Raw genomic sequence first — 18,710 nt, 5'->3', positions numbered from 1 at the left:
TTGAACTTCAAAGCAAACAACTTCAGACTCTCTCGTGACCTGTCTCAACTACGTGACTTACTGCCTGGCATAGCTGTTCCCAGCTCTTCCTTTCAACACATCTCTCCTCCCCAAAATTCTCAACAACCTTTCCATCTCACACGTACTTAAGAGCTCATTCAAAGCAAGCTACAGCTTACAGACCTATTGATCTCACTTGCTTCAACCTCCACTCTGCCAACCATGCCACACGCAGGTCCCATGGACTTCCAGGCCCTCATCCTGTGTGGCCCTGGAGGTTCACTCAATACATTCACCTCCAGACCCGAAGAGTATCCAAAGTGCCTCATTCAAGTTGCAAACAGACCGATGGTATTCTATGCCATTGACTTTTGCAGACGATCAGGTGTCATGGGTGAGTCCAAATCTTCTCACTGCCTTGTCCCATTGAAACGAATTGGCTAACTATATCCCAGATATCACATTGATCACCCCTCCACTGTCCTTCCAGCCCCTTCGGACCGCCTTGGACCAGAACCCATACCTTACATCGTTCTATTCACCCTCAGTCTCAGTTGTCGCCCCGAAGGACCTCGAAATGACAATGGGAACCGCCGAGCTCCTCCGCCTCCCGGAAGTGCAGAAATGTATCACCAAAAATTTCCTCCTTCTTCCCTGTGACCTCATTTGTAAAATCCCCAGAGAGTTAATCCTCGAGGCGTGGATTGCCAATCAGTATGTCGACGATGGCAGCGATTCTAAAGCGGGTCACCATGCATCCCCTCCAACTACTTCCTACTTCGATCGTCAGCTGCAAACTCGGTCCGGCGGTCTCGCTGTGTATTACCGGACAGACAATCGAGAGGAGAGCGTCCCGGAGGAAGCAACTGATTTCATAGCCATCGCACCTCTCCAGCAGAACGAAGCACCAGTTATCCACGGCCCCGAGGGACCGACAATCCCACGATTCAGTCTATCCAAACTCCTCATGTCAATGCCGATGACCACAATCAAGGAAAAGATAAAACAAGACAAAAGCCTGCTCGTTCGCCATTCCCTCGTCGAGAATTGTCCGCGTATCAGGGTTCTCACCACCTTCCGTGATGCCCACGTCTACGTCTTCCCCTACTGGGTTAAACATCTAGTCCACCAGCAACGCAAACTGGAATCCATTAGCGAGGACTTCGTCGGCAACTGGGCCAAGTCAGCATGGCAGAAAGGTCTCGGCGACAAGCTAGGTCTGACCAAGAACTTCAACCAAGACACGACTCCCGCCCAGGAGAGTGAATTGTTCACACCCGAAATTCACACTGGTGCATTCGTCGACAAAATAATCGACCTCAGGGACATGAGCACGACCAGAAGCCACTCTTCCAATATGCAGCCGGAGCAGTTTTATCAATCTATTGAAATGCCGCACATGCTAGCCTACGTCCACCGAGAATCGACCCCGTTCATCCGACGAGTCGACAACACAGGTGTCCTTCTTTCAACCTCCCTTCTCCTGGCTAAACTGCCATCCATTGAGGAAGTCGGCCGCAAGGATGCGTCCCCTTTTGCACACGCCCATAAAGTTGCCTACCCCGAGGGCGTGACTTCGCCTAGCACTGTTACAAAGAAGGATTGTCTCCTTGGCGAGAATGTGATTGTTGCAGCGGGTGCTGTTATCAAGGAGAGCGTGATTGGTGCAAACTGCCATATTGCTGGCGCTGCCCGTATCATGCGTTGTGTTTTGATGGAGGGCGTTGTCGTTGAGACTAGGGCTGAATTGACCGGATGCGTGATCGGTCGACGAGCTCAGATTGGTCGTGAATCGGTGCTGAGGGGGTGTGAGGTCCAGGATGCTACTGTGATTGCAAAGGGAAGAAAGGCTAGGGACGAGAAGTTCATGGTTTCAGAGGATTTCTGTGTCTAGGGGGGGATGGTGTTCTGGCGACGGGGTTACTACCTATTTCATGTCACTGGTCTTTTCCGTTAACAAGGTAAATTTGCAGTTGAGAAGATAGGAGAAAAATAAAATAAAAAATTAGCGTCCCTGGTTAAAAATGCATCTTCCGAATCCTTTGTCTTTTGTATACGATGAGTTGAGTAGCAAGATGACCTCAGGTATGCATCGCTGTTCACAGTGTAGAACAACGCCACTGCCAAAATTTACGTGTACTTGGTTCTAATCACGAAGACAAGGGTATTTCCTATATTGTAATATAGTTATTTCTTACATATTTTCTGTGCTCTCCCTTCAAACCGTATACGGTAGCGACAGTCATTCCTCCGGAACTCCAGCAGACGTGAAAATTGAGCCATTGCCATACGAACCGATACAGCAATGGATTGATCTAGCAATATTCAACCCAGGCATCGAGGTTCATGTTCTTGATCACAGTCGAGAACTTGTCGGCGTTGGCTGCGTTGCAGGCTGATGTCTTCAGCTTGGAAGAGAGAACGGCTCTGGCTCGGAGCTTGTGGTGACCGTGACCGTATCGGTGCTTTTGCTGCTTGGTGGTAGCGGCGTTGGCTTCCTCCTCCTCGTCCTCCTCGTCCTCAGCATCCTCATCGTCAGCATCCTCCTCATCGTCAGCATCCTCCTCATCGTCAGCATCCTCCTCATCGTCAGCATCCTCCTCATCGTCAGCATCCTCCTCATTGTCAGCATCCTCCTCATCGTCAGCATCGACGTCAGTGTCAGCATCCGCGGCACTATCGACGCTGCCAGCCTTGGTGACATCCGCCTCTGTGCTAGTTGCAGTGGCAGCAGAAGTAGAAACAGGAATAGCAGCAACAGTGGCAGTGGCAGTAGCATCGTCAGTGGTAGTCTCAGTGGCCGAGTCAGAAGTACCATCAGAGGTATCAGACGCAATAGTCTCCGCAGAATACTCAATATGGAAAACAGGCTTATTGACTTCAGTGAAGGCAGCATAGACCTCACACTCGTTATACTCCGCACACTGCTCATTGACCGACCACTGCATTTTATCGATCACAGAACCAATAATATCACCACCATTCTTCAACCCGATTGACATGCCACGGGAGTGCGCCTCGGACGCCAGGAAAGTCAAAAAATCAACCGAGTCAGCCTCCGTCAACCCAAGCCCATTCTCATTCCCATACGCATCAATATTATCCGGGTCAACACCATCGCAGCCCTTCTGCTGCGCCATATCCAGCCGCGAGCTCATGATCGCGCGAACACTGCTCGATTTGATATTTAGCCAGCGCTCGCCTGGCCATTCATCGAGGTTGCTGCCGAAGTCTGCCGTGTCGAACTTGCTGGTGTCCGGGCGCCAGTCTTCGTACGTGCCAGCAGAGAAATAGCAGATGACTTTGTGGCCTTTGGCCTGGAGAGTTGTGATTGTCTCGGCGGTGTTGTCGAAGAGGTCGATGTCCCAGATGTCGGCGTCGGCGGTGGTGTCTTCGACGGCGTCAATGAGTTGGATTTGCCATTTGACTCCCGCTGATGGTTGCCAGATGGCATCGTCCGTGCTGGTGATGTCGCGTTTGAAGTTCTTCTTCTGGTCGTGTCCAGCTCCGAGTTCAGCTCGGAGGTCCATCCCGATGGCGAGGAAGAAGAGGCCCAGAACGCAGGATACTACCAGCTTTCCCTTAGTCGGTAGGACCTGCCAGCCTGAAGTTTGGGGAAATTCCATCATTTTGGTAAAAGGTTTAAGTTGAAAGGAGTGTAAGAAGTGAATTGTGTGGAAAGGAACGGATAGACAACTTGAATCCAGCAAGTGTCAGGGAAAGGAGAGACTGAAGGATAGGGAATATAGAATGGGGGACATAATGAGTAGATGCCTAGTACTTATAGTCGTAGAGATACCGGTCAGAAGCATTTGGAGTATAGCCTGCATCGAGCTGTTTCAAATTTCCACATATTGAATTGTAGGTATAAGGCTGGAGATCGCTCAGGATGACCGAACCACTAGCGGACGGTAAATGAAGCCAAGCAAAATGGAAACCCCATTACGTCCTAGATCGGACCAATAGAAGTCAAGCAAATGGTAGACTAAATTGAACAGGATCGGTCCGGAAGAATATGGGAAAGATGAAACGACTGCCAAGACACGCCTCGCGGTAGATGGAGCCCGTTGATTTGCGGATATTCTCTTTAGATGAAGGGATGCAATCTTACTTGAATCATTTGTCCAAGATGTAATTCTTTGGTGCCAGTATGTTCCAATCGGAGGGTCCGGTAGTTTTCATATTAATTAGTTAGATACAAGTTGACATCCATAAAGCAACATGTCAACTTAACATATCCTCAATTTCAACGTTAGATAGAACGTGAATTTGAAATGGAACCATGCATCTCGGAGAATTGTCAATTCTTGAAACAATCTGTGCGACCTTAAGAAATCGTGCAAAATAGCCAATCTCAACGGCATTAGCGTCATGCCTCGATAGGGTTGGGCCAATTATACCCCTTGGCCACATGGCGTCTGGCCACTTTGGCCCTCTAAGAGACTCAAAGTACTCAAAACAGATAAGAATTATCTCCGACTCGCCTTGGCACATTGCTCACGGCGCTTACCTTTAACACAGAAGGGCATTCTAGACAGCTCCCACCTGAGAAATCTTCTGTGGTCTCTTTTCAGGGTTTATTCGTAGCCACCCTCTTTCTATGTTAATCGCTGACATTCTGTGCATAAACAATAGAGCATAGAATACTGAAAATAAGTGTAAAGTCTAACAAAATCCGGCATGTAAATCTGTATTCTCGACTACACCCATGTGTCCGTTTGCACCGCATATTCATTTCAAGTCAGACTCATCTAACGTGCATCCTACCCCTGTAAACTAGACCCTTGGTCATTATACACCTCACATCCGTACTTATCCGTACTTTCTCCCAGCATGGTCCTCCTACAAACGCCTTTTTCTGGGCCTATACACTCTCTGCCGTAATGTACCACTTTCGCCCAGGGGTGCGTGCATTTATTTGGATATCCATCATCCGACTCCTAGTTGAATCAACGTAAGTGACCATATGCGTTCTCGACTGTCGTGGTCGGCGTGCTTTTATCCTTACTTAGATAAGTAAATACATAGCACATGGATGAATCATTGACTAACGTAAGCGGCGGTGCGGGTAAGACATTCAGCTGCTGTATCCCGAAACTACAAACAGTATCGAAAGCAGCCTGCCAAAACAGAATGATGTGGTTACGGAAGTTAGGAAGGGAAAAAAAGGAATGGAATGTAAGATAAAACATAGTCAAATAAGGAAGCAGAAATATAGAGCCGAGGCCTCGGAACTCTTGGGCTACACACATCGGATGCCACATGACGGCCCGAACCAGAAACACGCTAGTCTGCATTTGGTTACTCTATAACGGCCGGCAACCCAGCTTAGCCGCATCACGTCCTTCCAAGGTTTCTCCCAGCTAAACGTATGTACATACTTCAAGTCTAAAAGATGCCTACAATATCTTCCGACAAGATATTTCCAATCACCACTTTCATCTCAGACCTACCAACCAACCACATTCCCTTCCCATCATCATCCGAAAATGGCCGTGTCAGTGGACGCTTGGTCGTTGTAGGCGATGTACACGGGATGAGAAAGTCCCTCGAGGCCCTCCTAGACAAAGTCAGCTTCGACAAAAACAAAGGAGATCATCTTATACTAGTTGGTGACCTAGTCAATAAAGGACCCGAGAGCGCTGGCGTCATTGATCTGGCTATGAAGCTAGGCGCCAGCGCTGTGAGAGGCAACCACGAAAATGCCGTTCTTAATTCGGCCGCGGGGATCAACACCACTAAGGATAGTCCACTACATCCCGAAAGCTTGAGTGGCAGTTCGGCCGTAGCTGAGAATCCCGAAGCCGACCTACCCGGGGATAATGCTCGAGATGCCGAGATTCCCGATAAAAGCGGCCCTGCTACAAGCACCGGCAGTTCTACATCGCAGACTACGGCATCGGTACTTGCGAAGCACCAGCTCGACTGGCTTGCTGCTTTGCCTTTGATCTTGCGTGTCAAGCTACCTCATGTCCCAATATCCTCCCTCGGCGACACATTAATTGTCGTACATGCGGGTCTCGTTCCTGGTATCTCACTTGAAGAGCAGGATCCACATGCTATAATGCATATGCGGAGCCTCGTCTGTGCATCGGGTGATGATGATAAATTCATGCCAGCTGAAGTTCCCGGAGAAGAAAGCTGGGTCATTGAATGGGACCGGTGGCAGGATAGGCTAGCATCCAAGACAACGGTGATATTTGGACACGATGCGAAGCGTCGTTTGCAGCGAGGCAAGTATGCAATTGGGCTGGACTCAGGGTGTTTATACGGGCATCAATTAAGTGCGGTTGTGATTGGGGTTTCCAACAAGGAGATTGAGCATCATGTTATTCAAGTCGAATGCGTCGATGTGCCTATAACCCCAACAGTATCTGTGGAACAAGGCGACAACACTGCTGATGGATAACCAGTGTACAATACGAATATAAGATTCATTTACCCCCACAAGTCGCGTCAAAGTCGTAGTAGATAGTTAATGGATTACGTTAACTTTTATTAGTCTATGCCTATATTCGTGGATCTCTGTTGATAGGTAGATACCCAAAGGTTCTTCATTGTAATCTCAAAACTTATTAGTGATATGTATGGACTTTTTACTCGAGAGAATCCTAGCGTCGCCTTGAAAGGCAACGATCGAGTGTAAACACTTGGTAAATTAAACAATGCTCGCTATTCCCAAAATCCCAAAATGCATGATTTTCAAGGCCACATAAGCAATTCCCGGCCTTGAGCCTTGAATCTCGAGACCATGAAGCCCGGAGAGCAATTGGCCTCCCAATCCTCCTCGAACCCTGGGTTCGGGTTGTGTGGGTTGAATGGTTGCTTCTTCGAAGAAAGCATGGAGAGACCGCGAGGCACCTCATCCTCCCCTGATGACTCGGCATCGCTTTCAGCACACGGACACGTCGAGGTGGTTCTGGCTCCTGGTGTGGTGCAAGGGCAAGGGCCCAAGGAGCGATTGCATGGGACACATTTGTAGTATGCTGAGCCTGAGTTTGTGGATAGACGCACTCCGGGGAGTCCGCATTGTTCGCACTTCCAGCCCTTTGATGAGCGCTCGAATTGGATAGTCATTGTGAAGGACGGTTGACCCTGGATCATTGACTAAGGTTTGTATAAGTAACTGTCCGGTGTAGGGAGGTATACTTGTAGCACTCACATATGGAAATGTAGTTTGGAATAAGGTACCCGAGGAAGTAAAGCGGGATAAAAAGCTTGGAATTGAATTGTACTGTTGGCTCTCAAGTCCGGGGAATACTTATCCCTTTTATAAACCCAAGATTTTGCGGGGGAGTTCCACGGGTAGATCATTATAACGCCATCCGGTCCAACCTCAACTTGTGTTGCAAGCATGGGATCAAAAATTTGATGGAATCCCTTGGCGATCCTTGTGAAATCACGTAAAAAGATGAGATTCTAGACTCAGATTTGATCATCAAACGTAAGGCATGGCCGAATCGAGTTAGCATATCCCCAACGCAAAGCGAATTTTTAGGTAATATCACGCAAATGGATCAAGTGACCCCTGGAAACATTTACGTTTCCTTTTCCCTAATAGGTTATTCTATTTAGAGGAATGGCAGAAATTGCAGGCAATGAAGTCATTGCCACAGCACGCTTGAGGCATTATTATCCAATTGGCTGCTCGGCCCGAATGTTCCCCGCATTCTGGTCGTTTCTGGTATCTCAGGTGATTTTTCAGGTGACCGGAACAAACCCAACAAACAAGCACGCCTTCTGGAACCGTCACATGATTGGATGGCAAATTATTCCCAACATTTTCCACTTACACCGTACCTCTATAGATAGAACTGTTATAATATAGAATTGAGAAGAAGTGTCTTGAATTAGCTTAGAATCGAAATTGCCACATAATCCGTGCTGCAATAACAAGAGGATTAAAGAAGATACATGCAGTAAAGGTTGTAAACAGCAACATACTTTGCCTATGACGTATGCAGGTGTCTTTTCTATGGTTAAGTCATACAAAAGATACCTGCATTTGTACAATGACTCGACGCACCCCGGCCCATCTCCCGGCCCGGGACACCCCCAGATTATGGCGACGGCTACTCTGCCGGTTAAAAAATTTCCACATGGAGTTAGCACATACAGTGGGACCTATTTTGGGCTAAACCTTTTCTTTCTCCTGAGATATACCGCTTTATATACCGCCTTTTGACTTCTGCCGGTTCTGCCGGTTTAAACCATTTTAACCTAACCTTTTACCAACTACTACAAGTCTTACAGAGATGGGGCCACTCAAAGCATCAGGATCTGATGATACGTCGAAGGACGATAATCATGCGGCTAATATCGAAGAGATCCAGAGGGCGAAATTCAGGATGTTGGGAGGTGTATGCCCCAACAAGAAGGGTTTCACAACCTGCAATAATCTGTGTATCTTAATAGACATGAAAATAATGAGAAGCTATTAGGAGGGGTTGGCTGAAGCCGTTGCTATATTTTATATACTATGTTGAAAGGTCTCTGGCATCAAGGATGTTGTACATATCTTCGACATCAATGAAACTTTCCTGCTCCCATGTCTTATTATCCAAGCCAATTGCATCCATGCCAAAAATTGTGAATCCCAGATTACTCGGCTCTCTCGGAATTCCATCCGAGCCCCTCTCCCCGTTGTCAACGCGAAGGGCTTGTTTTTGATTACAACTCTCTGGGCAGTCGAGCGCGGCGAATACATCCATCTCGCAGTACGCATGTCATCCAAGTAGTACATATCGGCTTCAACCTTCTCCACCCTGGCTGTTCCAAGCGAATTTATGTCGCCGAGGTAGTGCGGATTGGATGAATCTTTAGCCTCGGCATAGATCTGCGATGTGACGACTTCGGAAAGTCGAGTGACTTTGGAAATCATTCGGGCCATCGGATGACCCGATCAGGATTTCATCCCACGCATCTTCGTAATCAGCGACAATACATGCTCGTAGACAAGACGCGAGCATATCAGGTCTTTTCTGCGCGAGACGCACGTAGGTCACTGGGGAAGCAACACTAGGCCACCAGATTCTGCGAGGTACCAGCGATACCGGGGTACTTAGCGTGATACAAGTAATATCGTCGCTGATGATGCGTCGAGCATTGATTGCGCGCCTTAGGGATACGTCCTCACTTTTATCGGAGACCTCTGGCACCTGTGTGCTCCACCATCGCGCCCAAAGGGGGTGATTGTAGATCCCCAAAATGATAGCGTGGAATTCTTGTTCGATCATCTGTGGGCGTCGTAGGCGTACATATCGATCCACGTCACCTCTATATGCAGCCGATAGAATCAGGTTGTCTTTATTGACTGGTGGAAGGTCTGACGGCAGAGGCGAATACAGAAGTGGCCAAAAGCTGGCCAGAGGCTCAGGCGCACCGCAACTATGATCGTCGATTCCCAGATCCTCAGTGATGTTGAAGTGGTTATACGTATTGTACTCTTTCGAATCCCACTCGATGTAATCAACAAGATTGACGGAATGCTTGCTGCTGTTATCCACTCCTGCATGAAGCATCCGTGCAGTGAGATCGGAAAAAACCGCCGTATCTCCATTCAGATGTGCCGGACGAGGGTTTTCAAGATTGACAGATCGATTATAATCATTCATTATTTCAAATTTCAATGATTCGACATTATTTGCTCGTATATTGCCTCGCTACCTTTGTTCTTCCTTGCTAGGCTAGCGTCGCGAGCCTCGGCAGCAACATGAACCTCGGGAAGAACCTGAAGCTCCGAGTAAAGATCAAAGTATCCCGCCACGGCACAGGAGCGAGCAGCGTGATAAATCATGTTGGGATAACGCTTCACCAAATTGCGAAGGGTCTCCTGGGATGGAGGTTCCGGATACCAGATGCAATAGGGTATCTCAGGGGAGTCGTTGATCTCCGGGATCACTCCGCTCATAATTGCACGCGCGTTGAGTGCACGAGTGAACTCTGGTGCGACGCCGCGTAACTCGTGGGCGAAACCATCGTGGTGTCGAATGCCACGGATAACAGCGAAGCGTTGGACTTTTAGTCCGAGTGCACCAGGTATCTTTTGGCCGCGAATTGCGGCGTTGCAGTCATCTATATTGTACAGGGTGACTCTGAGTCTTTTTTCCAATGGGAGATCTTCCAGGCGGACTTTGGTTTTGCCCATGATGAGAGATCGGTGAGTTTCAAGGTATTTTTCTGATGAGTGGAGGTGTAACTTGGGTCATGAAGGATTACATTAACAGTGTCATTTTTAGACAGGCTCCACAACTAATAAGTCGCTGTACTCGGCTGCCCAGTACGGCCTGGTACGTCCCCCGGAGTCCTGATCATTTGGCCGGGGACGGAGTCAATCAGGTCACTTAGACTGTCAGGACGGGTTACTGTAGTCGGTAATCCCAGCTTAATTGGCATGAAGAAAGCCTTATCATGTCTAGTCTTTAGAAACCACCAGAAGCCAGTATCGCAGTCTTTATCTTCTCTGTGAGGTGTATCGTCGTGTCTAGAATGTAGTAATTGGCCAGCGGACTATAAATTATCCATCCGACACCGTTCAATAGATTAGTTAGTGACTTAGTTAGTTATACCAGTCGTACCTAACTAACAAATCGTTGTTTATAACTATTGCGAAAGCTATAGATCTCTGCCATTTAACTACGCTATCTTTCCCGTAACTACCTACCGGGTTTAATCACGCACTGGCGCATTTTCCACTTTTGCAGACCAGTTGACCGGAGCAATCATTCTCATCTTTGCAAGAAGCACCTGAAAAGATTACTTAGTAACTCCGAAGAAAAGTATGGGAACATGAATTCTTACCAGCACAGTGTCCCTCCCACTCACAAGACCCGCTTGTAGGGTTGGAACCAGCCGTAGTTGTTGGAGAACCTCCATCACCTCCATCTACCAACTTGAGGTTCTTCGCAAGAGCAGTCATGAGCTTGTCTCCCATAGAGCGCAGAGTGGTGAAGTTGGTGACATAATTCTTGTTGAGAGCACTGCTGGGGAGCACCGAGTCGTCGCCAGTGAAGAGGATATCTGGTCAGATTAGTAGTTGTCAATAAAGATATAGATGTGCCAAGGTTGCAAACTTACAGGTCACATCAACATCACCATGGCCACTGTTGCCATTCAGGTCATCATTGGGGAAGCAGGTCCGGGCCATTAACCATGAGGCCTCCCCGATTACCTGAGGGGTATCGCCATCGGAGTCTCCGTAAATTCCGTAGAACATCTTTCCATCACTAGCTTTTAATCAGAACAAGACGCCGCTGAGATATCTTACAAAGGTAGGGAACCATACCAGATAACGGCACCAACGTTGTTTCCAGGAAGCTGCTTCGCGTACTTGGTTCCAAATCTGTCGGGAATCACAAAGAAAGGCACTTCATACGCAGCCAAAGCACCGAAGTTGGTTTGGTGCTGACCATCCGGGTTTCCCTGCACATTGGGTCAGCAATAACATCTCAGACAGACAATAATAGTCACCATACCTTGCACTTGTAGTCAATGCCGTCGCAGTCGACGTCCATATCCGCAATCCAAACATATGCCGCACCCTATGGACCATTTAGTTTACGGTATCTTGTAGTTAGCCGGCTAGTGAGAGTACCTACCTCGTCAAACTTAGTCCAGTCGCTGTGGATGGTAACTTTCTTAGCACCCTTATCACCATTGATAGGATAGGTTGCATCCGGCACAGGAGTGCTAGCCTTTGCAGCAGCGCTCTGCAAAGCAGCGACGGGGATAGATGAACCAGCAGCGAAGTAGCTTCCTGGAGGGCCGCCGTCTGGTTTGTTGAATTTGGAACCATCGACGGTCTGCGCGAGCCCTGTGCCAAACAAGGCAAAGAGGGCAAGGGGGACTGAGCGGCTGTAGGTCATCATGATTGCTAGTAGAAGAGTTGGAATCCGGGAAAGAGATGATTGTTGCTTTTCGTGGCCGGACAAGAGGTCCTTTATCAACTGTTTTGGTCCCTGAAGGATCATACAATTAGCGACTAGTAAATACTACCTCCGGAAACACCGGCGCTAGTTTACACCACATGCTTGTTTTTCACATACTAGTTCATATTACCGTGTCAGCTTCGGCTATGCAGTTGATCCTTCAGTCCATACTTCAGTTCTGCAACATGTGAGACATACTAACCCTGAAGGGCACAGATACAACATTGTTCAGCCACAATAGCTATAGCATCAGGCCACCAGTGGGACCAATCTTTGGTATCCTTGGGAAATTGTACCTGAATGAGCAGGTGGGGAAGGTTTCAGCCCTGAAGACCCTTGCATAGCGTCACATCGATGCTGTGATGTAAATGACAATCATGCAAAGCTAGCCAGAACTTTCTTAGTTGCAGACATTAGCTCCCTACGCCCTACGCCAGATCTAGAAAATGGTCCGACGAAAGTAGAAACTGGTCGTAATATGAAAATGCTTCAATTTGATAGATCGCCACAAACACACAGAAGTATCCAGTCCGCATATTCAAGGAAATCCACAACTACGAAGGCAACCAATAATTAATATCCTACTAATCTCACCAAGGAAGCGGTTAAAGCTTGTACTGAATTGGCGAGTTCCACGAGGATTGCTAACATCAGTATATGACCGAACATAGTAGAGGCTACCACGCTAACTGGAGCTAATTGCAAAACCCAAGATGAGCTGGCAGGGCAGGGGCGTGGCAGGTCTTGGCCCATCTATAGGCCACGATGATATATCGAGACGAGAGAACGGTGGAAGATGAGGGACTTCATTGGTCTTTACCAACCCCGCATATGATGATAGTAAATTGACGCATCTATGGCTAGCAAATTCAAAATAATCACAATCTCGAAACTTGTAAATCAGCCAAAAATGTTTACAACATAGTTACCTAGGTATGGGTTGATCTGGGGGGTCAGCCCAAAAAGGTAATGACTAAGCAATATCCACGTGATCTACGGGAAGCGATCAACTCCGACCTCGAAATTGTTTCGGAGCGACAACTCGACCAAGCACACCGAGACGCCGCCCAAGATGGCTAAGAAAGGTACGTGGAACGAGAAACCTGAGAACTCAGCCGCACGATCCATCCGCCATGATATATCCCGCAATTGGGGATGCGAAACGGGCGATGATAACGAAAACCAAGAAGCCCCGGATTCTCTTGCGGCCAATGGCTAACATCGTCTTTTCCGCGACACAGCGAAGTCCCGTACCATTGCCGTCCGGCTGATCTCCATGGCCATGACGGGTTACTACCGCACGATGATCCGGCCCCGTGTACACCGTCCTCTCAGCATGATGAAGTACGACCCTGTCGTTAAGAAGCAGGTGCTTTTCCTTGAGGCGACCAAGGGTGGAAAGAATAAATAAGCTATTCGACTTTGGATCTGAGCTCTGCTCGGTCTTTTTCCAATTCGATTGTTGTGCGCCTTGAGAGATGTCCGCCTGCCTTTCAACCGCGATGACGACTTTGATTTCGGTCTCTTCTTTTCCTCCAATCGAACTTGGCCTTTTGCGTTTCTTTGCTATCGCCATCCCGATACGCCGTCGAATGATATCTCGGACTTTGCGCGGATTAGGGAAATGCGATAAGTGTGTCAGGGAAACGAGCCCTGTGTGTACATTATTTTACAGGAGACAAGGGAAATTGTGATTTCCCCGGTTTCTTGGATCTTCTGCGGTAAACCTCCTTTTGTTGGAGCATTGTGTTTGGCGTTAAGAGCAATACAGCTTTGGGTACCTCAATAAAACTAAAATAAATATTCCACAACATTCCACTTCATCGCCTTCCGAAGCATGAGTCCTGCTCGGGGTTCTTTTCGCCCATCCGTTCACGACAACAACAGATTTTTCTAAATCAATACTTGCATATCCATGGACTTGTCGCACACCTTGTTTTCGATCAAATGAATATGGAGAATTTGCTCAACATGGTCAGAGTATAATAATAGAGGAAGGGCATCTTTCTCGGGGTCGCCTCACGTTGAACTGCTCAGCCGGCGTCTTGGCTGAAGCGCTGATTGTAGCGGTCTCCTTTCAATCATTAGCTAGAACTACCATAGGAAGGCATCAGGCATCTTACCTCGAGTGCGGCGCTTACCTCGGCCTCGCATAGTGCTAGCTTGGCCGGCTGTGTTTCCCCTGCTGCTACCTGAAGCCAAACCCTTCGGACTCAGTCGTCGCTCTGGGCCATCGACAGCATTTCGTGGTTTCTTCGGTGGCCTTGGATTTGGGTTTGAAGAATGTTCAGTCTTGTCCATTGGGCCCTGTAGAGATTCTCCCACCAAAGCTTTGTTGGCAGGCTGTATCTCTGTAGTTGTCTCGATTGAAGTTTCCTCCTGTGCTACAGACTGGCGAAGACGGCTGTAAGTTCGTTGCTGGGTCCTCTTTACTTCTTTACTTTCGGACTCTCTTCCGGAGCTGTTGTCGGTTGCATCTGACATTCGTCGGGTTCTGCCAAGCTCTGTTTTGGTGATAACACGCGCTCCCTCGAAGCTGACTACTTTACGCTTGGTGTTGGACTGTTCGTTCTTGGCACATTTATCAACAAACGAACCGTCAATCCTTTCAAGAGCCGACTGCGACCTTTCGCTTTTGCTGTTGTCGGCGCTGGGACGTTGCATCCCGACAGCTGGGATAGGTTCACTGAGTTCTCCACTCGTTTCCAAAGGCTCAGCTAGAACCTTTTTATGTTGAGCCTTCTTGGAAGCATCATCTGGTGTGCTAACGCCCCGGGGAGATCTGGAGTTGACATAAAGAGCATTTCAAGCTCAGCTGGATCATTGAAAACCGACAGGCTATTCTCCCGTGAAAGTCTGTCATGGAGACTTGAGAATGGAACAATATGACCGTGACTAGCTGCGAATTTCGGTCGGGAGTCAACACAATCACCATGTTTCAACGCCTTCGGGGGGCTACAAATCTTTGGCGCTAGAGGTCCATCAGTCTCCACGTTCCCGGCAGTCTTGAGAGCTCCCTTATTTGAGTCATTGGCCTCGAAGATGTTTTCATATTTCGTGTCCCTTGGGTCCGGTAAAAAATTGCTGCATGTAGTCGCCTCCATATGTGCCGTGCCGTGAGGCTTCGTGGAAAATGTATCGCCAGTCATGGGCGGCTGAGCAAGCGAGGACTGAATGATGTCTTCCAGTTTCTGCCAGGTTTGCTCGAAAGGCTCGTCGGGGTGTACATCGATCACCTTCGCAAACCCTTCTCTTATGGTCGCTTGCCAACTTTCAGCCTCTTGGGCCCGGCGGAGGAGTGAGATTATTTCAGCATCAGCTTCCTCCCCTACCTTCTCCAAAGCCGATGACCGTGATTTGAGCGTGGCGAGGTTTTCTTCCATTGCTGCAAGCTCTTCAGATTTCTGGGCCGTCTCCAGCTCGAGCATCCCAGCCCTCTTTTCTGCTTCCTGTATTGTTTTCTCTTTTAGCGCAACAGACTCGGTCTTCAGCCCCAGGTTAGCTTCAAGCTCTATGGCATTTCTTTTTCCTAGTTCAAGCTGTTCAAGGAGCCTCTCCTTTTCTGACAAGAGGCCAGCTTCAGAGCTTTTCAATACGTTTGATTCAGCCTCAAGAGCTCGGGCCTCTGCGATGTACTTTGAGCAAGCCACATTCAGCTCCATGATTCGTCTCTGTGATTCCTCAAGCTGCGCTTATCAGTACAGCACATCAAGAAAATGCTCGGCATCGCTTACGATGGTGGCTCTTCCCAGTCGCTCATCCTCGGCTGCCTTTTGGCTTTCGGTCTCCACACTGTTAGTTAACCACTGTCTCATTGAGCACGGTCCGGCTTACCAAAGAGCTTCGGACGTTTGCAAGCTCCGTCCGGAGGTTGTTGATGTCTGTTTCTTGCTTCCTCTTTTCTGTCTCAAGACCTTGCACTTGTTCTTCGAATTTAGCTTTCATCTGCTCCTGAAATTTGATGCTTGCAGCACTCAGCTCTTCTCGGACTCTTTGCTCGACCAACTGTAGCTCACCCTGCAAGGCGGTCTTCTCAATTTCCAGCCGAGCATTTTGGCTCTTAGATGCTTGTTCATTAGCAACAGTCTCAGTCAAAGAATGCTGAAGGTGTTCGTTCTCGGATGATTTGTTGGCGAGTTGCTTTCGAAGTGACTCAACCTTAGTCGAGATTTCTTGCAGCTGGAGTTGCAATCTCGTATTTTCAGCGAATTTGTTGGAAACTTCCATCTCCAGAACAGGGTTTCCTGCTGGAATTCGAGCTTCGGAAAGTTTCTGACTGAAGGTTTCCAACCCGCGCACAAGGTCTGTTTCTGTTATTCCCACGGCCTTGATAGAACCACCGAGACTGTCGAGCATTGGCCCAACAATCTGAAGCTGTTGTTGCAAATTTCCATAGCAACTCTCGCTATTAGCAAGCTGCTTGAAAATTGACGAATGCGGACCGAAATTGCCTTCAATCGCTTGAAGGCCTTCTTGGACGGCTTGGAATACATTTTTGCTCATTTCCGTGCTTCGTTCGACGTCGCTTGTAACCTGTCCAGCCAAGGAGTTGAAACTGGAGTCATAGTGAGTCTACAATATGTGTTGTTCTTTGTTGCGCTTCCACAGAACTTACCGAGATGTTGCCTCATGAACACTGTTGGTGAAGTCTTGGACATTCATGGTCTCGGCAGAGCACAGTTCTTTCAACCCCTGAACTGAAGTGAGACAATTTTCAATCGCTGGACTCAGTTTTGACAAGATATTATCCTGGGATTTGGCGAAAGATGTGTTGAACAGTTCGCAGGCAGAGTCAAGTTTTTCAGCCATCTTGCGCTGATCATTTCTGACAAGGGCCAAGTATCGCGACTGGCTCTGAGACTCATTTTGGATGTAGGTCTCTAGAGTCGTGATTCGCTTTTCCTCATTGGATAGCTGGGCCTTGATTAAGTCGCCTCTTGTCTCTGAATGGTCCAAGGCTTCCCTCAAGCTGGCAACCGTCCCATCGGATATTGAAAGTCTCTCGCGTTGGTTTCGGATGGTTTCTGCGCTTTCCGAAACTTTCAACCTAATGTCTTCAAGGCTGTGCTGGATCTCGCTCTTCTCTCTATCAAGAGACATAGTGGCTTCTTTCAACTCTTTGGCTTGCTCCCGGACTGCACCGTATTCACGCCCGAGTTCATTGAGGACACCTTTGAATGTGCCAAGTTTCACCTTCCACTTGTCTATTTGTGCGCGCTGAGATCTTGACTCGGATGATGTTTTGGCGAGCTGTGCTTGGCATTCTTTGAGCCGAACCTGCAGATTAAGATTCTCTTCCTTCAAGGCCACGTTCTCATTCGTGACTTGCCGTTGGATAGCTGCAGCCGCTTGCTCGCTTTCCTCTCGCTGTCTCATTCTTGTGATGAGAAGCTCAAATAGGTCATCCTCACTGAGCTGAACGCCGTTCTTGCCACCGACGGGCGGTGCATGCTGTTTCGAATTCGTGTCCTTTTCGGGAGCACGGCGTCGCCTCGACGGCTGAAGCTGATTGTGTATAGGCTTGAGGGGCATGCGAGAGCATGGGTTCTCCGGAATATCTTGCCTCTCTCTGTGAAGATGTTGCACTTGAGTTGGCTCAGGCAAGGCAGAGTTAACCTCACCCGTCTTCTCGATGTCAACAACTCGCTCTTGACTCTGGTCAACGGCCCTTCCTGCAGGGCTGATAGTCTCTCTGGGTGTATCAGCCCTGGTGGGCTCGTTCGGTCGGGAGGCAATCGTCGCCTGTTCTTGTCCGAAAGTCTGTTTCCCTGGGTCTACAGGTGTGGGTCGACTGCCGCTGTCTTTGCTGGATTCAGCTGCAGCGGATAGTTGCCTTGGTGGCTGGGGGAACACAGGTTGTCTCACGGGGATAGGTGCCTTGGGAATTCCTTCCTTCCCAACGCTGCGAAGATTGAGAGGGCTGGACCCAAGAAAGCAGGTTAGCCCATTGTGGACACTGGTGTTTGTCTGTGTGATGTCAGCCTGGGTTATCTACATACGTGTCTGGCCTGGCTAGTTGATGGCTGCGACCTGCCCCCTCTCCCACATGCTCCCTTGAAGATTGGGCATTATCAATTGCAGGATGGGGTATGGTATTTTGCTTGGTCAGGTTCCGCGAGTACGAGGGCTTGTGTGAGGAGGGCTTGCCGAAGGAGAAGTCTATAACATCAATGCCAGAGCTCTCTGGGCGCTGCAGCAGCGACCGGGGGGTTTCAGAGCTCTCCATGGTGAATGATGGAGAGAGTGATGGAGAGAGAGAGTGATGAGGATGAAGAAATGGCGAGGTCTAACGAGAAATGGTAGCCACACCAAGCCAAACCTGGGAAGGAGCTACCCCGTGACCGAGTTACCATCTCTACACCTACATCCTCTGAGGTCTGCAACATCCGTGATATTTACAACTACCTAGGTAGAATGTAATTGACCTGTAAAATGACACCAAAAGTAACTGCCACTGAAGCCATAAACAGCTGCATTTCCACCGTGATTCCCAGCTTCTAGCTGTTGCCCAAGCACCCTATTATATTCTAATAAGATGCCGGAGTGTGGTGCATGACTATTTAGACATGTGCTGGGAAGCAACCAGTGGATCTTGCGGTAAAGATACGCGGCAAATATTAACCAGGTAGCTCCGGAGGCCATAGAAACGGTGCGATAACCTGCAAAATCATGGCCCCTGATGATCAAGGGACGCAGGTAGTAGTTGGGAGAAAGTACCTACCTGGGTAGGTAGGTCCACGGGTAGCCATTTTGCTGATCTAATACCGATAAAACAGCCCTAGA

The 18,710-nt window shown here is 48.5% G+C and overlaps 8 protein-coding genes across 8 annotated transcripts; 3 read left to right on the top strand and 5 right to left on the bottom strand.

The window, feature by feature from the left end:
* Window positions 1–222: 222 nt before the first annotated feature.
* N7519_003570 (uncharacterized protein) lies at window positions 223–1,894 on the top strand (the record flags this gene model as incomplete). Its single annotated transcript, XM_057290348.1, has 2 exons — window positions 223–394; window positions 456–1,894. The coding sequence occupies 2 exons, from the start codon at window positions 223–225 to the stop codon at window positions 1,892–1,894; spliced, it is 1,611 nt and encodes a 536-aa protein (XP_057151550.1).
* Window positions 1,895–2,315: 421 nt separating this feature from the next.
* Window positions 2,316–3,629, bottom strand: N7519_003569 (endo alpha-1,4 polygalactosaminidase; the record flags this gene model as incomplete). The annotated part of the gene is made up of 1 exon (XM_057290347.1): window positions 2,316–3,629. One exon carries the CDS (start codon window positions 3,627–3,629, stop codon window positions 2,316–2,318), a length of 1,314 nt encoding a protein of 437 aa, XP_057151549.1.
* Window positions 3,630–5,395: 1,766 nt separating this feature from the next.
* On the top strand, window positions 5,396–6,409 carry N7519_003568 (metallophosphoesterase family protein; the record flags this gene model as incomplete). Its single annotated transcript, XM_057290346.1, has 1 exon — window positions 5,396–6,409. The coding sequence occupies one exon, from the start codon at window positions 5,396–5,398 to the stop codon at window positions 6,407–6,409; it is 1,014 nt and encodes a 337-aa protein (XP_057151548.1).
* A 293-nt stretch (window positions 6,410–6,702) lies between these two features.
* On the bottom strand, window positions 6,703–7,077 carry N7519_003567 (uncharacterized protein; the record flags this gene model as incomplete). The annotated part of the gene is made up of 1 exon (XM_057290345.1): window positions 6,703–7,077. One exon carries the CDS (start codon window positions 7,075–7,077, stop codon window positions 6,703–6,705), a length of 375 nt encoding a protein of 124 aa, XP_057151547.1.
* A 1,742-nt stretch (window positions 7,078–8,819) lies between these two features.
* On the bottom strand, window positions 8,820–10,147 carry N7519_003566 (uncharacterized protein; the record flags this gene model as incomplete). The annotated part of the gene is made up of 2 exons (XM_057290344.1): window positions 8,820–9,508; window positions 9,667–10,147. The coding sequence occupies 2 exons, from the start codon at window positions 10,145–10,147 to the stop codon at window positions 8,820–8,822; spliced, it is 1,170 nt and encodes a 389-aa protein (XP_057151546.1).
* Window positions 10,148–10,672: 525 nt separating this feature from the next.
* On the bottom strand, window positions 10,673–11,867 carry N7519_003565 (glycoside hydrolase family 75 protein; the record flags this gene model as incomplete). The annotated part of the gene is made up of 6 exons (XM_057290343.1): window positions 10,673–10,746; window positions 10,801–11,019; window positions 11,077–11,225; window positions 11,285–11,421; window positions 11,475–11,540; window positions 11,598–11,867. 6 exons carry the CDS (start codon window positions 11,865–11,867, stop codon window positions 10,673–10,675), a joined length of 915 nt encoding a protein of 304 aa, XP_057151545.1.
* A 1,107-nt stretch (window positions 11,868–12,974) lies between these two features.
* On the top strand, window positions 12,975–13,366 carry N7519_003564 (mitochondrial 54S ribosomal protein bL33m). Its single transcript, XM_057290342.1, has 2 exons — window positions 12,975–13,012; window positions 13,169–13,366. The coding sequence occupies exons 1-2, from the start codon at window positions 13,000–13,002 to the stop codon at window positions 13,336–13,338; spliced, it is 183 nt and encodes a 60-aa protein (XP_057151544.1). The 5' UTR covers window positions 12,975–12,999; the 3' UTR covers window positions 13,339–13,366.
* A 655-nt stretch (window positions 13,367–14,021) lies between these two features.
* On the bottom strand, window positions 14,022–18,153 carry N7519_003563 (uncharacterized protein; the record flags this gene model as incomplete). The annotated part of the gene is made up of 5 exons (XM_057290341.1): window positions 14,022–14,709; window positions 14,763–15,613; window positions 15,762–16,482; window positions 16,543–17,847; window positions 17,927–18,153. The coding sequence occupies 5 exons, from the start codon at window positions 18,151–18,153 to the stop codon at window positions 14,022–14,024; spliced, it is 3,792 nt and encodes a 1,263-aa protein (XP_057151543.1).
* Window positions 18,154–18,710: the final 557 nt, after the last annotated feature.

This window comes from Penicillium mononematosum (genome assembly GCF_028829835.1).
Source record: "Penicillium mononematosum strain IBT 11891 chromosome Unknown utg000002l:1.0-8112719.0:1.0-8118358.0, whole genome shotgun sequence".
Taxonomy (NCBI): Eukaryota; Fungi; Ascomycota; class Eurotiomycetes; order Eurotiales; family Aspergillaceae; genus Penicillium; species Penicillium mononematosum.
This window is presented reverse-complemented; position numbering and strand designations above follow the sequence as displayed.